The sequence below is a fragment of the Mercenaria mercenaria genome, chromosome 9 (assembly GCF_021730395.1).
Source record: "Mercenaria mercenaria strain notata chromosome 9, MADL_Memer_1, whole genome shotgun sequence".
In the NCBI taxonomy this organism is placed as follows: Eukaryota; Metazoa; Mollusca; class Bivalvia; order Venerida; family Veneridae; genus Mercenaria; species Mercenaria mercenaria.
In genome coordinates, this window is record NC_069369.1 from 35,821,928 (window position 1) to 35,849,203 (window position 27,276).

At 34.5% G+C, this 27,276-nt stretch overlaps 1 protein-coding gene across 1 annotated transcript; it reads left to right on the forward strand.

The window, feature by feature from the left end:
• Positions 1–7,546: 7,546 nt before the first annotated feature.
• On the forward strand, positions 7,547–26,297 carry LOC123546905 (transmembrane protein 127-like). The gene is made up of 3 exons (XM_045333549.2): positions 7,547–7,983; positions 16,231–16,401; positions 20,391–26,297. The coding sequence occupies exons 1-3, from the start codon at positions 7,629–7,631 to the stop codon at positions 20,702–20,704; spliced, it is 840 nt and encodes a 279-aa protein (XP_045189484.1). The 5' UTR covers positions 7,547–7,628; the 3' UTR covers positions 20,705–26,297.
• Positions 26,298–27,276: the final 979 nt, after the last annotated feature.

Here is a 27,276-nt window from a genome sequence, read left to right on the forward strand (position 1 = left end):
CCAACTGAAGAAAATATTATAGCCGATTCATTAAAAAATCATAAATTAAACTTAACTGCGTATTCTAAAATTATACGTCATACGGGTCTCTCGACTTGCCTTCCCTCTATCCCAGTAGGCATTTGACGTATAGACGTCGGACCCCGACGTCGGATTAACGTTGGATTTTGGTTGGATTTGCAAACCGTTTAGACGTCGGATCCTGACGTTGGCTAGACGTCGCAATCCGACCATTTTCCAACCTAAATCTAACCACTTTTCAACCAAAATCTGACCAAATTTTCAACGTAATTTGCAATCAAACAAGTAATCAACACATGTATTTTATCATCTTTATTTCATATTATTGCGACGTAAGTCTAATACAATAAGTCCAAAAAGTAATGCAGTAATTGAAGCTTTCAAGTTTCGTCATTTTTGTATGAATCTTCAACTCCGCCAACATTTCCACCTGAAATGTATATAAAAATTTGACAGTTTCATTATTCAACATATACAAATATACTAGTGCTATTACTAAGAGCATAATTAATATGTGCCAAACAAATATGTAATATTTTAAATTCTATGAAAAAAATATTCTATAACTTCGTAAAATGTAATTAAATGAAATTGCTTTTTAAAGTAACAAACAAAAATAAGTCAATTTCTTTTAAAAAAAAAAATACGGAATATAAATCAATATAACTTTTAAAATAAGTATAATTTTTAAAAATCTGTTACTCACGTTGCGGATCCTTCCCTTTGTGTAAAGTATTTATAAATCCCAATAAATATCAAATTACAGGAAGACTGTGTAAACCGATGCAGGCTTACCTCGCGAAAGTGTGACTAATAGACAGCATGTGTAGAAGAGAAGATCTATGTGAATTTAGAATAATTTATACATGTGTATAGAATGCATTTTTATCTTGAACAGTTTAAAGTTCGTGAAAAAATCCGTCTCCGATAATAGACAATCTCATGCGATATTGTAACATAATTAATATAATGTTTGTTGTGAGAATGAACTATTATTAATAAGCGCACGTCCAGGCCTTTATGAAAACAAGTAAATATCTTTAAACTATACTAGCAAAATTATACCAGTTAGTTTTATAACTAAATAGAGAATATTAGGTTACTGTCTGATAAATTTAAATTTATTAGGCGAGTTGAAGAAAATATATTAGGCGAGGCTCTGCCGAGCCTTATATTTTTTCGTAGACGAGCCTAATAAATTTAAATTTATTCAGACAGTAATCTAATATTCTATTTATCCTACCTGTTCAGAAAATTAGGAAAAAGTCGTTGGAAAGAGCAACAGCGTGCAGACTTGACGTCATATAATATGACGTTTGCTAGTGTAATTCAGTTTGTGGAAAATTGAAAAAATGCAATAACTTTTTTGTTTCTGGATAAAAACTTTTGATTTTACCACTTATTTTCTTAGTTAGAACATTTCCAATAAAATGATAACAGTTTCAATGAAAAATTCAGAAAAAAATTGTTTTCAAAATTTCCGGCTGAAGTGCTGTAAAAGTGAAAAATAGCAATAACTTTTTTGTTTCAGGATAAAAACCTTTGATTTGACCACTCATTTTCCAAGTTCAGACATTTCCAATACAATGGTGATGATTTAAATGCAAACTTTTGATAAAATAAGTGATTTCAAAAGTTCCTGCAAAAGTGATATCTTGACACTGACTAGATAAAGCAAACTTTATTAGGCAGGCCGATATTGCGCTATATCTTATATGAGGGTAGGATAAATAGAGAATATTAGGTTACTGTCTTATAAATTTAAATTTATTAAGTGAGTCGGAGAAAATATAAAAGTCGAGGCTCTGCCGAGACTTTTATTTTTTCGTAGACGAACTTAATAAATTTAAATTTATAAGACAGTAACCTAATGTTCTATTTATCCTACCTTCTGATCTAAAATCATTCTTTAATTAAAATTAAAAATTTACCACCAACTAGATCGGAGTCTGTCTTGCTCGGAAATTAATACGCCCCACCATTACACAAACAGGTCTTCAAAATAAAAATATAATAAAATAAGAGCCGAAAAACAAAGGCTAACCTTGTTCTGCTTTGTGTCTGACTTCTCTGTTCTGCTGAACATTAAAGAATAATTTTAATTTGCTGCCAAGTGAAGTTTTGTCCGAAGTTCAGTTGAATGTCGGATTGCCCATCCTCACCAAGAAAACGATTGACGAGACTTATATACACGCCATATCGCTGCTTGACAAAACAAATAGGCAAACCGTTTCCTCGATGATTTTATTCAATAACACTCCATTACAGATGCAATATATTCCTAGATTGACGTGTAGAAAGCTAAAATTCTGAACAAACGCTATACATGAGTCACTTTCCGTTTCTCCGAGCGTTTCCGTTATAAAATCTTTTTGTAGTAATTGCAAGTACGGTATGCATACACTATACATTTGTGATGGTCTCACATACCTAATAAAAGCGCGTTTATGAAAATAATTGCATAAATATGTCTTTTAGCAGTTATTCTCAAAAACAAGATGGCGTCGTTTTAAAAAAAAATCCAAAAAGTAGTCCGCCAAGCTTTATTTAGTCACTGACCATATAAAGCAAAATTTATCTGACCCCTTGATTTTTGCCTTTATTTTGCATGAAGGTAGGATAAAAACATTTATCAGACGTCTTCTAGACGTCTAAGTCTGACGTCTATTTGACGTCGTGGATATGACGTTGGTTAGACGTTGGATTCAGGTCGCCGACGTCGCGACCAAAATCCAACGTCTAACCAACGTCGGTACGACGTCAGGTGTTTACTGGGATGTGAACGTCCCGTCTGGTGTTATCATCATATGTAAATGTGCACTACCTTACACCGCAATGAGACAATAAATTATACATTACGTATATCAAAACATAATCCATTATTTAAAAACCCCAGGTAATTATGCATTGCAATTTTCTTGTTAATTGGACATCTTTTGACATGCATCTGACACATTGACGCCTCTTGCAAACTGTTAATCCGTAACGATGGCCCCTGCCAATTATGCATTGCTATTTTCTTGTTAATTGGACACCTTTTGATACTCGATAAACAAACATGACATGGTTTTATTCTGTAGAATTAGCATGCTCATATTGCCCAAAATCAATGATACTTATTTTGAAAAAACAATACAATAATTTACGAATATTCGAATTTGATTTTCATATTCGAATATTCGACCGATTTTCGAATATTCGAATATTCATTCCCATCCCTATTAAAAAGTTAACATGATATGTATATTTCTTGTAATTTCCAAGTTTTCATATATATTCATATTTTGTACTGTGTTTCAGTATAATTCGCACCTACAATGGCGCAAATAAAGATATTGAATTGAACTGAATTGTCTCATTATTTTTTAAGGATTAGTAAAGAAAAAGGCAGGACATGTTAGCTAAAAAGTTTACTTATGTATAGTTAAGAACTATAGAATATAGCCAGCGAATGTACTTGACAAGAAATGACCCATATGCAAAGGGAATATATGCAAAGGAAATGCATTAAAATCAGTTATAAAGAGAAAAATGCTTATATACTAGTATATCACATATAGTTTGTAATTTTTACAGTGATCTTGGATAGGAATTGTTTGAAAAAAAAAATCATATAGTTTACACCCACAAATTCGTGTTCTAGCCTCTGTAAAAAAAAACACGCTTTTTATGTATACGGAATTATAATTCTCTGCTGCAAACTGTCTTAACTTAAAATATTGAAAAGAAGAAAACATACGACATAGTTTAGTACATATATATGGTTAATTTAATGTTTAAAACGTCTTATGTAACAATATTGTAGTCCTAATAATGTCATTTCACTGTGATAGGATCTTTAAGTCAAGATTTTCTTTTTATCTATTTTTGGTTGCGGGTTTATCCCGCTACCAAAGTTAAAGTGTATTTCTTACAATCATAGCATCTTTATTTTATTCCGAATCACATCCAAAGGATGTTCATGTGCTACACAAAATAGTCCCATTCATGAACAATGCGGATGAATTATCAATGAACAGGCAGTTCTTATTCAACCTGTATCCGCTCACACTGACCGTTTAGATTATATATAAGATCTATCAATGATAAGGTATTCCAGCCCATGGTTACATCACAAGCTGGGTCAGGCAGAGTTCATCTTAGATATGAGGCACATTAAATTTGTATTTGTTTCTCATTCATGTATAATCAAAAACCCGTAACCATCAGACATTCCAAGGCTTTGATAAATTTATCTTTGCAATTACAGAATGTTAATACGCACTGTTGTAACTGTCCTTAACCTTAAATGTTAACAACAAGGAATCTTGAATGATAGTGTTGTTCGGTTTGACGTTAGTGTAACATAGTGTGTATCAAACAGTTTTATTCGACTGTGACAGAGTAAAACCCTGGATTGTATACTCTAATCAGTAAGAATTTATTCATTTTATCATTTTTTATGTCAATACTTTAGTCTCAGTGTCTAAGCCTGATACGGTAAAATGCTCCGAACAATGGTACAATATGTCGCACGTTTGATGTTCTCGAATTATGTTGCCCCTGTAAGAGTTTGGGGCGGTTTTATTTAACCTGCTGGCGGCAAGTGATTCTGCTTTTGCGACCAATGCGGACCAAGATCAGCCTGGTATGCGCCGTTCGCTATTCAGTCATTAAATTTTCAGTGAACACCCCTTTCAATAATAAATGGTATTGCTCAAATTGAATGATGGACCAGTCCATTTTAGAAATTTAGCAGGCTAAAGGTTAAAGTGCTTTGGGTCGTGGCTGTGCTCATGCATCTTGTAATTATTTTGTACTTATCTGTTCATAACTCATACTAAAAATTATATTTAGAAGAACAATAACTGTAATTTCATAACTTACAAATAGACTCATTGCAGTATAATTCTGTACCAGTGTCTAATAAGCCATATTCGGCTGGGTGTATAACAAAATAAAATTAATGCTGTTTTTTTTTTCTAATCGTATGTGTTAGAACATGTACATACTGTTTGTTTGTATACTTATACATGTAACAGTTTAATGAACAAATAAAATTGCAAAAATAGAAAATTGAAATAGATTTATATAGTATATGTATATTATTGTGGACAGTACATTTTCTACATGATTTAGAATTACAATGTTGTTTTAACACTTTTTACGTGAACCGTAACGTAGACCTGTAACGTATGTCCAATATGTTACAGACATACAATATCTCAGTCGTAGCTCTTTATACTTATATATGCAATACAACTTAAATTAAATAATCAGTTAAATGCCAAAGATAATAGGACCTTTGGGTTCGTTGGACAAACCTTATCGACAGCAAACCCCATGTCAAAGCTGCAGCCTACGCTACCATCATCATCAGTACGCATTCACAGTCTGGGATCCGGCCTCCGCTGTCGACATACACGCTCTGGAACAGATCCAGAAGAAAGCTTGTTTCGTCATCAACCGTTTAACAGGCCGTACGCCTGGTTGTATAACCTATTATAAATGCTCCATGAACTTCTTTGGTAACCCCTACAACACAGACGATACATAGCTTGGCTATCGATGCTCTTCAAGATCGCCAATGGCATCGTAGAAGCCCACGAGAGCCCAACGACACAAAGCGACCCGCGAACAAGAGAGGTGTCAACCAAATAACGGCATCACCCAACATCTACCAGATGTCCTACTTTCTCCGAACGACAAGCGACTGGAATCGACTACCAGCTAGGGTAACCATCGATCGGTTCAAGGCAGAACTCGGGTGGGTCCCTGCTAGCCAGCTACTAGTCATCCATAGCCGTGTACATAGTTTGAAAGAGACATTTTAACTTTTAATTCCGACAGCTGTTTCAAATTGGGCACTGCAGCTTTTTTATCACAAGATTATTATCCGATACCAGGCATTCCGGCAGGAAATTTTATCCTCACTCTGGACGACGACGACGATGATGATGATGACAACAACAGATTTTCGTCTATTTTTACTTCCAGGTTTAGGCTCAGATGTTGTTGTTTTTTTTTTTTTTTGTTGTTGTTGTTTTTGTTTGTTTATTTGTTTCTTTTAATGGTATAACTTTTTTTTTTAATGGTATAACTTATGTAAAATTGTTTGTATGGAAAATTAATGGCAAAGAAATTTGTCATGTTGCAATGGAAACGTTTGCCTATTTAACTACCTTTCGAAAAAGATCACTAAAAAAATCTTAAGACAACACTCAAATCTAATTTTTTGTGTAATATTTGAAAATTACATAAAGTTCTAATAATTAACACCAATATAATTTTGCGGGAAAACCCTACACAATCAACAGGCGGTTATATGACAGAGACGCAAGACGCAAGTTTAAATATTTGAAGAGTAAAACAGTCTTTCTAAGTATTGCTATATCGAAGAACTGCGTTTTTACATGCGAAGTCCCAGGTGCAACGATAATAGTACACTCTTTTGTATTATGATATATCCCGGTACAACCAGTTTCCGACCGCTTAACAAGTTTTCTGTCCAGTCAGTTTGTTCACATGCAAGTCCGGGGACTCTTTGGTTTATTGCCCCAGACTTTCTATCATCATAAGTGCTATGAAAGCATACCATTTAAGTTTCAAGTTTCATACTAAATCGATCCCTGGCATGATCTGTGATTTTGAAAGTCATCAGTTGGAAGTCATGCTGGAAATTTACAACCTAAATTCGACCATGTGTGGTATTTTCGCTCCAACAAAAAGAAACAAAACTAAACTTTTACCGTAGTTTCATTTAACCATGGCAACTATAGAACATTCAAAAATCAAGTATGATAAGAAACATCAAAACGAACATGGCAGATCAATATACTGTAGGTACACTTGCCTGAATTGGAAGCTAGATTACAGGGGGGAAAGGGTAAAGTAAATGGCAGACAAAAGTGCATTATCTAAAGAACTATATCATGGGTTCAATAACTCCAGAAAAGCTAGGTGTCACAACTGTTACATTGATAGATGTCACAGATGACAATGCATTACATTACTGCTAAGCTTTTGACACTCCGAATATTAAAAAAAAAAATGCTCAGAAAGTGAAGAAAGCTGTTGCAAGGACAGGCATCAGGATTGCATTGTCAAAATAATTTTGTGTAGTAGGCCTACGCGGAATTTTGGAAGGAAACATGGTTTAAGGAATATACATTTAGTGCAAAAGATATATAAATAATAGTCTCCACTGTAAATAATGAAACAATCGCAACTGATAAGTTTGGCTTGTAAAGATGTCTTATACGGTCGAAAATAGGTGGTGGTCGGAAATAGGTTGTTTGGGGATACTGTAGCTGTTAACATTTACAATGTATAGTTTTTTCATCTAGCAACAACTGTTTATTCCCTGACTTAACTGTGAACATGTATATACATATTATCTGATAAGTAAATTGGATATGTACATACCTTACACTTGACAAAGGTAATTGGATATGTATATACGTTACACTTGACCTTTGTCCTAGTCTGTCGTATTCCTTGCGTGACAATAAATTTCGTTGGGTTAAAACATTGCCGCATGCGCAATCATGCTTCCGGTAAAAGTAAACAGGAAGTAGAAAAAATAACAAAAATAAATATTTTATATGTTTAATCAATAATTAGCTGACATGCCTTCAAGAAGTGAAGGAAGAGAGTCCAGTTCTCGGAGAAGTAGATCCCGGCGAAGCAGAAGTCGGCACAGAGAACACCATCGCCACCGTCGAACTCGATTGAAACGCGGAGAGAAAAATTTCGCAGCTGCAGTTTGTAACATGCTTGCAATTGTCTTGATATGTACGTCATTAGCTGAACCAAAATGGATAAAGCTGCATGGAGGCGGATGTATGGTGGAGAGTGAGCCATTACATCATTTGGGAGCTTATCAATTCTTTTTCCCTGGAAAGTTTATATCTCAAGAGCGTGATTTCACAGACGACTCAATCACCCATGTTGTGTATCAGTTTGGACCAAATATCAAAGACAGTTAGTACTTGTTTGTGTTTTTGTGTCTAATCATTAGTATACTTGACTAGAGGCGATTACTGAAAATGATAAATGATCGTTTATCGATGAAGCATACCAGTAGGTAGCAGGGAATACAGGCTGATTCGGACCAAATTTACTTCGCTTATTCGGCCCAAATTGTTTAAGTTTTCCTGACACTAATGCCATGAGTAAAAATAATATTTACGAGTATTAAGTTTAATGTCTGATGCAAAGAACAATTAAAGTCCTTATTTAAATGCATAAATAAATGATGCATTTTAGTTTGTCAAAACTTCTTACCTGTTTGTATGGTGTATATTTTATGTCCTTACTTCAAGTTAAATGTCTATATAAGCTATAATCAACATTATTTTCTGAAAATTGCTGAACCATCCAAAATTTATGGTCATTATTGACTGTTAAATAAAAGTTTGTGGTCTGAATCAGCCAAAATATATGGTCATTATCTACTTTTAATAGTTTTATTCAAAGTATGTGATCCGAATCAGCCAAAATATTTGGTCCGAATCAGCCATGGTCCGAATCAGCCACGGTCCGAATCAGCCTGTTTCCGTAGCAGGGTATCAGGTCAATTTGTCGATTTATAGTTAACTCGTCCCCGAGTCAATTCGTCCCAGATCTGGTCATTTCGTCCCCCTCGGCGATTTCAAATTGGTCTTTTCGGCCCCCTTTAAACGTATTTTTGGAAAAAAATCAAAATATATCATAAATTAAGTCATTTTTTTTTTTCAAATTTATAAGTATATTTAATGCTAAAAATATACATAACTTTTCGTTTGTTTGAAGAACTTTTTGCTTCAAAAATGATCGATTTAACAAGGAGGATTTTCTGGGTTTTTTTCTTCTGTTTTTTCTCTATTTTTTACAAGTCTGCTACAACATTATTTATGGTACTGGGACAATCCGGACCATACTCGGGACAGCCCGGACCACGTTTCAGAACAACCTGGACCATATCTCTGCAAGTTCTATTGCCACAATTTTTTATCAAATAATGTTTCTTGATGTTTCAGAATAAATAGTACAGCCAAAGACGAATAATATGCTCATTTTTAGTAAAACTAAGTTCTAGGTTGATGTTATGGACGACCCGGACTATATCATAGACGACCCGGACCATGCTAAGGACGATCCGTACCAAATGTTAGGAAAACCTGTACTGTGTATCAATATATACTTTATATTGGACTTGTAAAATGATTGTATTCTTATGTTAATCCCTAGAAATATAATTAGATAATTATGATTTGTAGATTACTGTGGAGATGGATGATGTCCTTTTTTGTAAATGTGTTTTCACTAAGCATACATTCAGACAAATTACGTCAGCATACAAATTTATTAATTCAGACATAAATGTATTAATTTCACAACTAAAACCAACTTTTAAAGGTAGTCAAACATATTAAAGCTACAATTTGTCTCATTTTTAGCTCGACTATTCAAAGAATAAGTAGAGCTATCCTACTCACCACGGCGTCGGTGTCGGCGTCACACCTTGGTTAGGCCATAATTAAAAAATTGTTTGTTTGCAGTGCTCCGACCCAGATTTTTAGGAGTGGGTAGGTAGGTAGGGATTTTTTTTTTTTTTTTTTTTTTTTTTTTTGTGTAAAAGTGTACACAAATTTTCTTAGCGGACATTGAAACATCTTCATGAATTTCAGAGAGTAAGAACATACATGGCAGACAAATTCTACAAGGAATTTCACAGAGCACAAACTTGCATGTAGACATTTATGTAACCAGATCTTTCATTTTATAATTAATCAAAATTGAAACTGAATGACAGTACTTTGGATATAGACCAAGAATGCAGCGAACGATCTGGACACTCCGAACCCTCATTCCTTAAAACCTTTTACAGGACAGTTGTTCTGACTTCATGCAGATGCTGTCAGACCCTTAGTGTATGAAATAATGGCCTTTGTTGCATTTTGGTCTAAGTTTTGAGTACTCAAATGTCATCAATCTGGGTACAGAAAGAGACAGAAGGTTTATAATGACCTCACTGCAGGCCTAAGCTGTCCAACCTGTTTTTGGCGAGATGGGGGTGCGGAAGGTAGGCAAAGAAGAATGTTTGCTGCCATCCCCCTGGAAATGTTAAAAATATATTAATGAAATTGTGGCATCTCTTGACAGGAATGAAATAGCGGCCTCAGTTACAGTTATTGACAGGAATGAAATAGTGGCCTCTATTACTTCTTTTGACAGTAATGAAAGGGTGGCCTATGCTACCTCTATTAATGAAATAGTGGCCTTTTTTTACCGTTTTTGATGATAGAAATGAAATGGTGCCCTCTGTTTACATCTTTTGGTAGGAATGAAAATAATAGTGGCATCTTTTACATATTTTGATAGGAATGAAATGATGGCCTGTGTTTCATCTTTGTTAGGAATGAAATGATGGCAACTGTTACATTTTTGTCTAAATTTTGCGTGCACTGATATTATTTATCTGGACACAGGAAGTGCTGTTGCATATGAAATCCACATTCCAGTCCAAAATTTGGCGGTAGATATAAAAGATCGAATTCCAGAATATTTTTTAAATACAAGTTTGAAATCAAAGGGGTCCGGCACATGAGTGGAATGGATTATAGATTTCTAGTAGTTATATTAGTATGATTTCTTACATAATTATGGCTCTAGGACTCAAAATTAAGTCATTAAACTTAATCCACTCATGTGCCGGACCCCTTTGTTTGAAATGGTGGGTTCTGATACATGTTCAACTTTGTTAAATAAAGGTAACTTCTCGGGCAACTTGGGGCAGGGGAGCAGCATATAGGCCTCCCAACCCCTCCACCCCAACCCTTTGAATACAGGTCTGTGCAGAAGAGGGTGATTGTGACCAGCTGTGGAGCTTCACATGCTTAATTGTTAGTCTCAATTTTAGTGAAAATTAAGGCTTTAGAATTGAAAGGCTTCACTTTTAAACACAAGCTGAAGTATGTCAAATTATGATTTAGTTCCTTCAAGTAAGGAACAAGAAACGAAGTTCACAGCAAATTGCAAATCCATAAATCATCTCAGTCCTTTTAAATCAAAGTGTATTAGGTAATACACAAATTGTACTTGTAGAATTAGGTCAAATTACATCACACCCATCGCAACATTTAGCTGTCAAACTGCTTCCTTTCATCTTACATCAAAGGCCAAATGCCGATTCCCATCTTTCCTTTGAACTTAGCCGACAAGTGCCAGTGTATTTTTCAAGATGTTTATGCAATTTTGTCACCAAATGTGTCGGATAAAACTGGGATTTAAAAGTTAAATCATGTTTGCAAGGAAAGGAAAATTACGATTTACAAAAAAAAATCGAGGTATGTGGCTTTATTACGTGTTCGAACAAGGTCTCAATTAATACATAAAAATGTGAATAGTTACCATTCAAGTTGCGGATTATTCTGGTGCATGATCAAAAATTCAGATGTCTGTTTAATTTATAAACTTTTAAATGTTGAAACTAATCGGCAGAAAATCAGAATAATTTTTTAGACCGTGGTCATGTTGACTGACTCATTGGTCAGGTCCGTGGCATTGTGTCAGACGACATTGTTTATTAAAAGAATGAGTTGGGATTTACGGCGAACCGACACAAACAGGTCATATACCGCCGAAACATTTGTTTATTAGAAAATTATTTATCAAATATACATAGGTCACCGTAAAATCATGTGAGAAAGACAAAGTAAAGATGTTTGAGCGACTTTCTGACTCAGATCGGAACTTGTGACTTCCGAAACACGTGCAAAGACGGCAATATGGTCGCGTACCCTAAACGTTGAATGATCTGCTGTATATCAAAATACGAAAAGGAAAACGTCTGCTGAAAATGCATTTTGCATCAGAAAGGATCAAAACATATATAAAAAAAATTGCCCCTCTAAACTGCCTAAAAAATTTTTTGGGTCGGGACGATTTTGATGGGTCGGTCGGAGCACTGCAAACAAACAAATTTTTAATTATGGCCTTAAGTTTTTCGTACCAGTTCACATTTTGACAAAGTCTTTTGAGATAAAGCTTTGAAACTTTCAACACTTGTTTACCATCATCATGGCCAGTTATAGGCAAGAGCACATAACTCCATCAAGGATTTTGGCTGAATTATGGCCCCTTTTGACATAGAAATCATGGTAAAGTTTTTCGTACCAGTTCATATTTTGACGAAGTGTTTTAAGATAAAGCTTTGAAACTTTCAACACTTGTTTACCATCACCATGGCCAGTTATAGGCAAGAGTACATAACTCCATCAGGGATTTTGGCTGAATTATGGCCCTTTTCGACTTAGAAATCTTGGTTAAGTTTTTCGTACCAGTTCGTATTTAGACAAAGTATTTTGAGATAAAGCTTTGAAACTTTCAACACTTGTTTACCATCACCATGTCCAGTTATAGGCAAGAGCACATAGCTCCATCAAGGATTTTGGCTGAATTATGGCCCTTTTTGACTTAGAAATCTGGGTTAATATTTCGTACCAGTTCATATTTTGACAAAGTCTTTTGAGGTAAAGCTTTGAAACTTTCAACACCTGTTTACCATCACCATGTCCAGTTATAGGCAAGAGTACATAACTCCATCAAGGATTTTAGCTAAATTATGGCCCCTTTTGACTTAGAAATCTTGGTTAAGTTTTTCGTACCATTTCATATTTTTTGTAAAGTGTTTGACATACGGCTTTGAAACTTTTATCACTTGTTTAGTATAATAGTCTCTATCTGTAGGAAAGAGAACATAACTCTGTCATCTATTTTGGCTGAATTATGGCCCTTTTTGGACTTTGAAATTGGTTCTGTTTTCATACAAGTCCATGTTTTGTCAAAACTATTTGACATATGGCTTTTAAACTTTGAACACTTGTTTATCATTATGATTTCCATCTGTAGGCAAGAGTACATAACTATTTTGACTGAATTATGGCCCTTTTTGGACTTTGAAATTGCCTCATATATTGCCATTTAGTGCAAGACTTATCGAAATCATAGTAATACAGGAACATTGTTTGTCTAATCTATTTATTTTTTTTGTCTGAATATCCTTGGAAATATTTTGACCCCATTCTTCAATCAATTCTTCGAATAGTCGAGCGCACTATCATCAGACAGCTCTTGTTTTTTATTTCACTAAAAAACGTTACAAACATGCATTTGTGATGAATTTCAGCAAAATTTTTAGTTGTTATTGTTAAGACATCAAAATAACATATATTTCCAAGTAAATAGTATCCTAGAACTTTCAGAAACATGGTCCGGGTCGTCTTAAAACGTGGTCCGGGTTGTCCTCAACATGGTCCGGGTTGTCCCTAATATGGTCCGGGTTGTCCCATGGTCCGGGTTATCCCTAATTCGATTGCTGTTAAAATGTTCGTATTTGATGCTGCTTATTTTCAAACTCTTATTATTTTATCCGACCTAATTATTTAAAGTTAACCATTTCCAATATAACTCATTCAAATGTCACGATGATTTTAATTACCAGTTTTCAAAGACAAGGATATCATAAAAAAGCAAAAGTGCCTAAAATATTAAGGGGGAAAAATTACCAAAAGGGGGACGCATTGACCAAAAGGGGGACGAGTTGACCAAATTTTATCATGAGGGGGATGAAATGACCAAATTGGGGACAGTTGACTTGGGGGTGAGTTGCGTGACTTGATACCAATTTATCCCCTAGTCAACACGTTCCCCAGTTAACAGTTCGACTCAACTCGTCCCAGTTTTTGATAATTTCGTCCCCCAAAAGAATAAATTAAGGAGCTGCAAAACAGCCGATTAACTGCTTATCAATTAATAGATTAGTGATAAAAACATACAATGTTGCAAGAAAAGCTTACCTTCAGTGTAAATACTGTAATTATTAACATGTTAATCTGTTGGTACTTTTTACTTTTGTTAAGTATTATACTTCGGTACTTGTAACTTCAACATTACTTCTTAGCTTAGAATGTCCTATTTCAGTAAATTTAAACAAGTAATATTAATTAGTTTAATTTTAGTATTTGTGCATGTTGCAAAAACTGTACCGTGTAATCACAATATCATGTTCAAGGGTTTTTTCCCCTTCATAATAGGGGCCGCCCCTCCCCCTCAGAAAAAAAATTCTTTTAAAAGATGCAGTTTCCTCAAAAATTGACTTTACATCAGGTTTTTTATTCCCCTTTGCCCAAATACCAAGCTATTTTTCCCTAAATCACAGGCCTGGGCCCCTTCAACTATCAGTGAGTATCACAAAGAAAGATGATGAAAACACAATGTAATTATTCAGTTAAGCAATTTGGAAGTATATATCAAAATTGATACGTAATATATCAGTCACTATCATTCTTTTATAAGTAATCATTTTTCAAATTCATTTGCATAATAGCAATCAAATTAACCAATGAAAATTTAACATACAACATAACAATCTATGGTACTTGTTCAAAAAATGTTTTAACAAGGTTATCTAAACAGATGTTTTCACTGCCATTAGAAGAAGCTCTTTTATTAGTCTAACATACTTATTATTATTATAATTGTACCAGATTTATATAGCGCCCTTTTCATGATAAACACGTTCAAAGGCGCTTTACATAATTATAGAAACGCAGCCACACAGGGCGCGAAATTCATCCTCTATTAGTACAGACTCAGAGCGATCTGACCAGAGGGACAGAGTGAGATAAAGCCCCCAGAACAGATAGAGAGAACAGATTTAAATACAGGCCTGTCCGGCTAACTTAGCCTAGCTCTTTGCGAATAGACAGTCTGGTTCTTTATTAGACTTTAACGTGCCCGGTGTATAGCACCGATACACGCGAAGCCGTCTTTCTAACCTGGTCTGCACCAGTGGTATGCAGATTGTACCCCCTGGCAGACATCCCAACTTTTTCTGAATGCCAAGTGGGAGTTTTTGCATTCCGAAGTGGGAGATTGAGGTATTCATGTGGGAGATTTAATACTGCGGTTACATTTATGTTCATGGTAATTGGTATTACTTAACGGAAGCTTTTATACATACATATAGGTACTAAAAACACATGTAAAGTGTAAAACGTCTCTTTAACACTCCTAATAAATAAAATAATAAATTACAATAAATACATGCAATGCAGCAGCTAATCATTAAATGATACTGTCATACATGTAGTATCAACTTATTTGCACTTATAATATCACTAAGTCATTACTCTTCACATGTTCATTTTAAGTTTATTATTAAATGCCTTTTTTTCCAAGTCCTGAAATGTTAATATGTAACTAGTCACCACTCTTCACCTCTTTGTTGTACCTTATGTAAGCCTTCCTTCAAAATTTAATACTGATATACATTCTATAATTCCACATAAAATCTGACATTTTTAAGCAAAAGCAATGTATCATTTTTTTACAAAAACATGACATTGTAAAGTTTTAGGCAATTAAGTACATATATTTAAACAAAAATCATGATTACAGCAAACTTTATCCCTAAAATTAAAAACTGGTACACACTTTGCACTTTTATAACAAAACAATATTTGTAAAACAAAAAAATATAGTTTTAAGATAAAAGTCATAAAACATTTCAAATTTTGGCATTTATAAGGTTCTTGTATTTTACAATATAATTATATTATATTCTAGCAAACTTTATCGAAAAATAAGTAAAAAATAGCGGGGACGAAATGACCAATTTGAAATCGTGAAGGGGGACGAAATAACCAAAATGGATGAGTTGATGAGGGGACGAGTTGACTGTAAATCTGTAGCAGCCTGGAAACCTTTTTACTAGGAGTCTAGTAATCTACACCTTATTGCAAATTTTGTTTTTACTGTATCTCCATTTAATGGCTAAGTTTAGAATATACAGCTTTCTCTTAAATTGTTGCTTATGAATGGAAAATTTGTAAAAGTTAACCAGTGTATGAGTGTGTTGAGGTCTCATAAATGATAATTATAAATATAAATTGCAACAATATGGGAATTTCAGGAAACAAACATGTGCAGTTAAACTTTGAAGGACAGATTATCATTTGTTGAAATACATGTATTTTTTTTTTACTTTATTGCTGTTAGACTTCCAAAATTTAACAAAAAAATAATCAGGACTGGGCCTAATTTCAGGTATTGATTACCAGGATTTCCTTATAAACTCTGTTAAAAGACATTCAAGCTTTGGAAAGAAGACTTGTCAGACTTTTCATTTATAACTAAATCCCAGGCTCATTTAAATTTTTACTGTGATGTTGTCATTGATTTCAGAAATGGACAACTGTGTCACATTCAAGGCTGCATTACTTATGAAGACAGTGATCGCATTTTGTTTCCTCGCCATTATATCAAGTCTGGCCGCCTTTATTCTCGATCTCACTTTACCCAAGAATAGGCCTTGCAAACTGCTGCGGGTAAATGCTATTCCAAGTATTGTTACTGGTGAGTTGCTTTTCTTCATCCTTCCCTGCTCAGTACATATTAGATTTTATTCCATGAGTTGAGCAGTAGATATATAAATGAAATCTAGTATTAAACCATTATACAGCAGTGATTTTTTTTTCCCTTTTGGAAAAAGGTCAGGTACCGGATAAATTGGGAAAAATAGCAGGGTTTTTACTCAGATTGGGAATTCATATAGTTAATTAATAACATCATTTAGAATGCTTCTTCCTTTAATTCCATGTAAATATCATCAAACAAACTGTTTGAATGGTTAAATCATGGTGAATGTCAATGTAACTAAGTTTTCTTTCTGCAATCATCAAAATGCAAACTTAATTTGGTCATTTTTGGATGATAATTGGGAAAAAAGATTGCATTTTTCAATTGGGAAAAGGTCCTTAAAGGGGTACTTTATAAAGAAGGAAAAAATCCCTGTACAGTTGAACTTTGTTCACTCAAACTCGAATGGCAAAATTTGAGTCATTGGTCATGTTGGTATTTCAATCCATCAAACAAAATACATTATAAAGAAATTTTGCCAGGACCTGAAAATGAGTTCAAGCAAAGGGTGGTAGGGCTGTGGATCGTCAGACAAGTGGCGATCCGATCCGATCCGCGAGTCGGGGCTGACGATTCACAGATTCGAACCACAGATCAAAAGCAACAACTTGTAAGGATACAAAAATGCAAGCCTGTTATTTTTGTACTGTTTTCTGTATGGAATCTAAGCTTTGCAGTTCTCATAGTGCTCAGTTTAATAGTTTTGACCTATGTTTAATGTTTTGCTCATTAATTAAAGTCAGGTTTCGCGGGTGGACTTCTGTAATGTCTGTACATTCTTGCAGATGAACGGTATGACGTCAGTCATTAATAATCACAATATTTTAAGTAACAGTTCCGCATTTTTTTGATAAGAAAATTTTATTTCTTGGACAGAAATTTTGTATCTAACTTTTTATTGAATTTAGTTACTTAAATGAAAAATGTCTATTAGGTGGCAGGGGAGTACAGATTTGCGAATTCCACATTGACGTGTGGGTACCAGTGTTGAAATATCCATAGAAATCTCGTTTTTGCTTATTTTTCTTTGAAACTACTATGGACTATTGCAGATACTATAGACTACATAAAGATGACTCTCCGGTCCTATGCACCTGTCGCTTTCCATGCCAGATGTAGTGAAAATTGGCCAAATCACCCAAATTTTATAGACCAAAATTAGCCTGACCGGGCCTCACTTTGAACTCTGCCATTCATCCATTTTGTATTTTTAAATCCAATTTCGTGGCATATATGTATAGTGCGAACATAGATGCATATCCAGGTGGTGTGGAATGTGTCTCCCAACCACCACTTTATTTCCCTAATTTTCACTTGAAAAAAAGTGGATGGATAACAGCCGAGCGTCTGGTCGACTTTTTGTTCTGATGTTTATGTTTTAGCCTGAACCGGAAGTACGCAGCTAGGAATTTTAAAACACCCGCCATGTAGAATCATTAACCGTTCCTCATTCCCCAGATATATTAAAGAATTAATAATGATAAATAACCAGTAAGACAGATATGCCTTTATATCTACCCTGTCCTGTTTATACAGAAAATCGACCGGGGCCAAACCTTCACTGTTTTGACAGATAATTTTAGTTCGAAAATAAGACCGATGCTATAACTCTACCTAAGACATCTGTTTACATCCGGTTTAGAATCTGACAATGCGCAATCGTCTTAGATGTGCAAGAAAATTCGTTGAAGACGTTTAATTTGGCTTTAATTTAGTTTTCTTGATAGAATTTTACAAATTGCATGTATCAATGAAAAGATCGCGATCCAACGATCTTGACAATGACGAATATCCGTACTCGAACTTTTGGTCAAACTCGTGGATATCCGAGTACTCGGATACTCGTTACAGCCCTAAAGGGTGGTGCTCGAATTTTCTGAGTTCAGACGGACGAAGTTCAACTAAGTTGAGTAATGTGTGAATAATTGATATTTAATATTATTATAAACAATTTATATTTGCTTATGGTTTAAGTTGTTTAAGATATTGCATAACATTATTTATCGGTAAAACAGTGAAGCCTGAATCTGGCATAAGGAACCCACAGATATATAGCAACTTTTTTGTTAATTGATAAAACTCTTTCTGAAGATTAAATGTTAAAGTGGAATTATGCGCATTTTTCAAGGAAAATTCTAGCATGCAAAAAGGAAGAAATTATAGCTTTTAACCCAATATACCAAACTCTTCCTGTTACCAGTACGAAATAGTAAGTTTCCAAATATGACTTTTCTTATTTTGACTGGGGCAGTCTTTTTAAGAAAAGTCCAACTGCATGCCAGAGTTGCTTCCCTTCAACTTCAGAAATATCTACCTATAGGTAAGGGAGATCACTGCGTAGAAGATTGAAGAAAAGAACTATTATTATATTAGTCTGGTTTATTTCTAAAGTATCAACTTCAAATACTTATGCGGCATTATCGTTAATTTAACACATTTTGCACAGCAACCGAAAATTGCTTTTATAAAACATTCACCAAAACACACTATGTGAAGTAAGATGCGCATAATGCCACTCTCTTTAATCAAGAGCAAATATCTCAAAAACTTTAGTACTACCATTTTTCACTTCTTTTCTTATTGGTAAACTTCAGAAACATTTCATTTCAAATTATAACTGAAGATATTTGATTTTTAGCTCACCTGTCATGTAGTGACAAGGTGAGCTTTTGTGATCGCCCTTCGTCTGTCATCCGTCTGTCCACAATTTCTTGTGAACACGATAGAGACCACATTTTGCAATCGATTTTAAAATTTAATCAAACTTGCACACAACTTGGTATCAACTGGCATAATATCTCAGTTCCTGTCGAAAACTGGCCAGATCCCATCATAGGTTTCAGAATTATGGCCCCTTAAAGGGGCCAAAGTTTGCTATTTTGGCTTGTGAATATGATAGAGACCACATTTTGCAATTGATTTTATTCAAACTTGCAACACATGTATATTGGCATAACATCTCAGTTCCTTTCGAAAACTGGCCAGATTCCATCATGGGCTCCAGAGTTACGGCACTTTAAAGGGCCAAATTTTGCTATTTCGGCTTTTGCAGCCATATAGAGACTTCATTTATGGTTTGATTTGATACGGACTTGCAAAATATCTTTAACAACAATAGATCTTGGATTCCATGATGAATCCGTCAGATCCAATCATAGGTTCTGGAGTTACGGCCCCTGATTGACCCTTGAAAGAGCCAAAATTTGTTAATTTTTACCTTGTGAACAGGATAGAAGTGACATTTTACATTCGATTTTAACCACACTTACACACAACTTATATAATAAATCACAATAAGATCTTGGTTCCTTTCGAAAACCGGCTAAATTCCATCATCGGTTTAATTTTCTGTTTTGGCCCTTTCAGCCATATAGAGGTTTCATTTATGCTTTAATTTGATACTAACTTGCACAGAATGTTTATCTTGATGATTTCTAGGCCAGTTTCGAAACTGGATCATGTGGGGTCAAAAACTAGGTCACCAGGTCAAATCAAATGAAAAGCTCGTTAACATCCTAGAGGCCACATTTATGACCCTGTCTTCATGAAACAGGTCAGAATGTTTATCTTGATGATTCCTATGCCAAGTTCGAAACTTGATCATATGGGGTCAAAAACTAGGCCACCAGGTCAAATCAAAGGAAAAGCTTGTTAACACTTGATGCCATATTTATGACCCTATCTTCATGAAACTTGGTCAGAATGTTTATCTTGATGATTCCCAGGCTTGTTCGAAACTGGGTCATGCGGGGTCAAAAACTAGGTCACCACTCAAATCAAAGGAAAAACTTGTTAACACTGTAGAGGCCACATTTATGACCCTGTCTTCATGAGTTTAACAGGTGAGCAAAATAGAGTCATCATGACCCTCTTGTTTAACTTTACCATGAGTTTGAAGCTAATTTAATGTTTCCGTTTTGTTTCAGTGATATTGAGTGTAGTGATAAACTTATTCTGCTATTGGCTGACAACAGAGGTTGAAACTCTTCAGAAAGAGACTAAAGCTCATCCAGGAAGCAAAGTGATCATAGACTTTGATATAAGTTTTTACCTTGTGACTGCAGGTGGCGGGCTTAGTGTAATTGCTACTGCATTCAACTGCTTGAAGCGCCACCCATTGCATGAGGATAGTCAGGGGGAGTCACTCTTAGATGACTATGAAGGAATGGATATATTACCTCCCCCTGTTCCTGAGCCACCACTGCTGAATCTCCCTCCACCTCCAGCTTATTCACCATAATGATGGATCTGAATTTCGTAGAATTTTTTATGTTGATATACCAGATGTTTTGACATAAGACATAAGTCATTTGATTGCCCTTTGCTGACATATCAATTATTATGTCATACTAAATTGGATCTACATTTTGTGTTATTGGACAGGTAGGTTAAATTCAGCTGTCTGACACTGATACAAATGTATAAAAAAAAATCAGAAAATGTTAAACATGCAAGTGTCTACTGTGATGATGATAAATCATAACAACAAAAGTGATGGGGGACACAAAGCATAGATCCACTTTGGTATGGCCTAACTATTACCTATTAGTGCTGGTGATGTTGTGATTAATCAAGAAAAAATCTTGAATAAGTAGTCCATCAAGAGATGGTTAGTGCAGCTTTTCATCACTGACGAATTCTGACATCTTTATAATGGCCCCAACCTAAGTTTTAGTTTTATACAACAAAATTGCCAATCGTAAAATTGTGCATTGATAATGGTCAGTTATAAGACATGTTTGTGAAAAAAATGTCCATACATAGAAATGGTATTCAGAGTTAGAAAAAATACTTGAATTAAAATTGAAAAGGTTATTCTTTTGATCACATCTTGGATACATTTCAGATACTAGTGTTTTATTTTAGTCATGATAATTTAGATAAATCAACAGCAGGCTATTATTTTTACTGTTACTGACATTGACATTTTGGCCGATTCCTAAAACAGTATGTAAAATATACGCATAAAGTGAAATAATTAATTTTTGTGGCATATTTTCTGTCTGCTGTGAACAAAATTCTCATTCTTTTTACCTCCAAAGGTTGAAATCCACAGATTTTTATCTCCATGAAATAGTCTTTTTAGCTAAAACCTTGAAATTTCATGCATACAATGTTCGGTGTTTTTACAGTATTCACAATAAAAATGACCATCCTGCAGAATAATTTGAGCCGCACCATGAGAAAACCAACATAGTGCGTTTGTGACCAGCATGGATCCAGCACATCCACGCAGTCTGGTCAGGATCCATGCTGTTCGCTTTCAGAGCCTAGGTATTGCAATTAGAGAAACCGTTAGCGAACAGCATGGATCCTGACCAGACTGTGTGGATGCGCAGGCTGGTCTGGATCTATGCTGGTCGCAAATGCACTATGTAGGTTTTCTCATGGTGCGGCTCATTTTATGTAAATAAACAGTGTCATAAAGTGCATCCATCTTTCAAGATAATATTAACGTAAAATGTAGAGCATATTTAACTTGGCTAAATAAAAAAAAGCAGTGTATCAAGTACTGTATGTAGAGCTAATGTTATAATTAAATGTCATACCATAAAGTTGCTTCTTAAAAAGCTTGTAGTGTTTTTAGTCGTAGTACACATATGTACTGTGTTTAACTGTACATTAATTTACTGAGTGTGTATCATTATAAACCTAATGCATAGTACTGTTAATACACGTAACTTTGTTAATTTTGTGTTTTTACATAAAGTATGTGTAATAATTGTTTATATTTTAAAATATGAAATATTGAAATTTAAGGCACTGACCTCCAGATCATTCGACAATTTAAAAAAACAAAGGAAAGTTTTTAGAAATCAGAAAGTTATTGCTGCATTTGTTAAGAAGGCTTTGAAACTTAGTTACTGACAGATTATATGTTATAGAAACACATCAGATGTAGTTGTTTTTGCTATTTTTCCATTCAAAATTGAAAAGCGTTTGTAAAGGGGTACTGGAGATAAACTGCCTTAATTATAAAACTTTATATTTTGCAACTATTAAGTACGTACTCCTCTACGGTGTTTTGGTCTAGAACGCTGGAAAAATTTTATTGCCACAACAGCCCGCGTTTGATTCCCAACTAGGGCATTTTTTTTCTTGATTGGCATTTTTTAAGAAAGTTTAGAAACAAAACAAAAAACTCATGTTTTAATTTTTCGTAATATGACCAAACTTCAGTTGTAAAGAAAGATGATTTTTTAGTCAAAATCTGGAGGTCAGTGCCTTTAAATAATTTCAAAGTATCGTAATAATACCTACCACGTCTATTTTTAGCCCACCATCATCAGATGGTGGGCTATTCAAATCACTCTGCGTCCGTGGTCCGTCGTCCTTCCGTCCGTCCGTCCTTCCGTTAACAATTTCTTGTCAGAATGATGTATTTATACCCTAGTTATGTCCCTCTGAAAATCAGACTGGTTCAACAATTTTTGAGTGAGTTATGGCCCTTTGTTTATTTCTATAATTTACATAGATTTATATAGGGAAAAACTTTAAAAATCTTCTTGTTCAAAACAACAGGGCCTAGGGCTTTGATATTTGGTATGAAGCATCATCTAGTGGTCCTCTACCAAGATGTTTCAAATTATTTCCCTGGGGTCTAATATGGCCCCGCCCCGGGGGTCACATGGTTTATGTAGACTTATATAGGGAAAAACTTCGAAAAACCTCTTGTCCAAAACCACAGGGCCTAGGGCTTTGATATTTTGTATGTGACATCATCTAGTGGTCTTCTACTAAGATTATTCAAATTATCCCCCTAGGGTCAAATATGGCCCCACCCCGGGGGTCACATGGTTTATATAGACTTATATAGGGAAAAACTTCGAAAATCTTCTTGTCCAAACCACAAAGCCTAGGGCTTTGATATTTGTAATGTAGCATCATCTAGTGGTTCTCTACCAAGTTTGTTCAAATTATCCCCCTAGGGTCAAATATGGCCCCGCCCCGGGGGGTCACACGGTTCATATAGACTATAGGGAAAAGCTTTTAAAATCTTCTTGTCAATAACCTACAATATTCAAATTTGGACATGTATGGTTTTGAGTGGCAAGATGAACCTTGACATGAGTTGACCTTGATTTTGACCTAGTGACCTACTTTCACATTTCTGTGGCTACAGGCTTCAAATTTGGACCACATGCATAGTTTTGTGCACTGAAATGAAATTTGGCCTTGATTTTGACCTAGTGACCTACTTTCACATTTCTCAAGCTACAGCCTTCAAATTTGGACCACATGCATAGTTTTGTATACCGAAACAAACTGACCTTGACATTGACCTAGTGACCTACTTTCACATTTTTGAAGGTACAGGCTTCAGATTTGGAGCACATGCATAGTTCTGTGTTCTGAAATAAAATTTGACCTTGATTTTGACCTAGTGACCTACTTTCACATTTCTCAAGCTACAGCCTTCAAATTTGGACCACTTGCATAGTTTTGTGTAACAAAATGAACTTTGACCTTAAGATTGACCTAGTGACCTACTTTCACATTTCTGTAGCTACAGGCTTCAAATTTAGACCACATGCTGGATTGTGTACCGAAACAAACTTTGACATTGACCTAGTGACCTTCTTTCACATTTTTGAAGGTACAGGCTTCAGATTTGGACCACATGCATAGATTTGTGTTCTGAAGTGAAATTTGACCTTGATTTTGACCTAGTGACCTACTTTCACATTTCATAAGCTACAGCCTTCAAATTTGGACCACTTGCATAGTTTTGTGTACCGAAATAAACTTTGACCTTAAGATTGACCTAGTGACCTACTTTCAAATTTCTCAAACTACAGCCTTCAAACTTGATGCACATGCATAGTTTTGTGTACAAAGAACTTTGTCCTTGAAATTGACCTAGTGACCTACTTTCACATTTCTCAAGCTACAGCTTTCGAATTCGGACCACATGCACAATGTTGTGTACGGAAATGAAAATTTGACCTTGAGCTAGTCAATAAGTCTTGAAATTTGGAACACTCAAAAATGGCACATTGGTGGGTGCCAAGATCACTCTGTGATCTCTTGTATTGGAGATATGAAATAAGTTAGTGTAAAAATCAAACTGAATATAGATATGAGAAAAAAATATATATGATTTTATATGTAAGTAGATTCTTCTTTGATACACATGCTTTAGGTAGGATAAATGTTTACATTTACATGTGTGAGGGAATGACATTTGCATATTTTTAAAAAAAAAATCTGGTACTTTCAGGTAATATTCCCAATGGCATTTATTTTAAAGCATTGAGTCAGATTCTGTATGCCCAGTTAAGTTGTGTTGTTACCTCCCCTTAACTGAAATCTGGTTTAATATGGCTTCATGGTTTATATACATGTACCAGGGCCCAGTTGTTTGAAACTTTAACCAGCTGTTAGACTAACCTCTGGTTAAATTTTGGTTAAAAATGTTAGTCTAGGTAGGAAACACTAGTTTGATGTTTTTATTTTACTGTAAAGATGTTTAAGTGTTCATAATTCTTAACTCATACATTTGTTTTTCTAAGTTTTCTAAAATGTTGAAATATAACCCTAATAAAAGTTAATCACCTGTTAGCGTAATCTTCTGTTAAAATTTTGACCAACTGGGTCCAGGTTGTTCTGAACCTTTTTATCAAGTGTTTACACGTGTACATATATAGTTCTTTACATCATAATTATGTCTTAGTAATCATTGCTGTTTTATGACTTTTGTTGTTGAATCTTCTTCTTTTAAAGGGGAAAGATAATCAATGTCAGATAATTTTTGTTATTTAACTCAAAAAGTTTTGAGGACTCGTTTTTTTTTTATTTATTCCTTCTTATACCATTTAAAACATACAACAATGTGTTTGTAAGCAAATATGTCTTCTAGAGTGTAACATATTTAGCAGAAATACTAATTCCGTTTTGGTGCGATTTCCCCCTAATTTTAATCACTATGAAGTGAATTTCTGCTCCAGATTGGCCCATCCCCCATTTCCCAAAACTGAAAAAAAAAACTTGGAGCAGAATAAGTGGAAATGAAAATCTAGTAATGATTTTATAGTGGCTTTACTTTATCATAATTGGAATGCTTAATTTCTGGACACCTGTTGATTTTTCTGTTACCAGATTGTTACTACAAGGTACAAACTGATATAATATATATTAACTAACTTGCTTTTAAACCTAATTGCAATTTTATCTGTTATATTGCCCAACATTTTTTATATAAACATGTATAAACAAATTACAAAAGCTTTTATAAGGTTTAGATCATGCTATAAACATTGCATAGTATAATATGACTTCTTTTATAAATCGCTGGTCCATAGTTTGTACTGTACTATAAATTCAGGCTATAGTTCACACTAAATTTTGCTGGCCTAACATCAGAACTTGAAGAAAGACAAGATGAAAATTTGTTTCTAATGTCATGTTATAAAACATTTACTGAACGGCTTGCCAGCAAATAGTGAAAACTATTTGCCCTAATTTCTTCAGGACTCGGGCAATAGTTTTGACTGTTCTGACTTATTGACCAGCAAGCCAATCAGTAAGTGTATTCTGTCTGGATTTGAAATGATTCACTTTGTACTATTTTATGTCTTTCACTGTCATGTAATTCTAAAATACAGTTGTGTGCCCCGAACTTTACAGAATCATTTTCGTTGCAGGGAAATGATCATCGAGCTGTCTGTAAATATTTCTGTTTTAAATAGAACAAATCTTAAATTGTTAAAAAAGAAGAAATCATGTGATGATTATATTGTGTTATTTGTTATGTAATTGATTTACATAGTCCAGTGCTTATGTGTTATTTAAGCTTGGTTTTATTAATAATAAAAGATGGATGTTTTGTTTAATTATTGAGTTATGCTCCTTTTTGCGTTTAGTTTAGTTTAGTTTTTAACTCCACTATTCGGAGAAAGGGGGGCTATTCTACTCGCCCCGGCGTCGGCGTGACCTTTCTTGGTTAAAGTTTTTTGGCAACCTTTGTTTTTCTGTCATATCTTTGTTACTATTGCTTATATCTTACTGTAACTTCACATAAACAATGTCCAGTATACAAATAAAGTATGTGTAGGGGCTGAGCCCATTATACCCAAGGTGAAGGTCACCAAGGTGTTATACTTAGGTTATTTTTAAGGTTAAAGTTTTTCATCAACCTTTGTTTTTCTGTCATATCTTTGTTACTATTGCTTATATCTTACTGTAACTTCACATAAACATTGTCCAGTATACAAATAAAGTATGTTTAGGGGCTGAGCCCATTATACCCAAGGTCAAGGTCACCAGGGTGTTATACTTAGATTATTTTTAAGGTTAAAGTTTTTCGGCAACCTTTGTTTTTCTGTCATATCTTTGTTACTATTGCTTATATCTTACTGTAACTTCACATAAACATTGTCCAGTATACAAATAAAATATTTGCAGGGGCTGGGCCCATTATACCCAAGGTCAAGGTCACAAAGTTGTTATACTTGGAATTATTTTCATGTTAAATTTTTTTCGAAAGCTTCGTTTATAGACATATCTTTGGTACTTTAAAAGATAATGACTTGAAATTAAAAATATTTCTTTATAATCATCATCTGCATGTGTGGTTACAAACCCCATAACTCTAGTTGTATTTTTTGACAGAATTATGCCCCTTTTGTATTTAGTTTTTTTTTGCAATCTTTTCTTTCTGGATATAACTTTAATGCAATATAAGATAAAGACTTGAAACTTACAATGTAGCTTTATCATCATCATCTGCATGTGTGGTAACAATCCCCATAACTCTGATTTGTATTTTTGACCAAATTATGCCCCTTTCCTACTTAAATTTTTTAACAGATT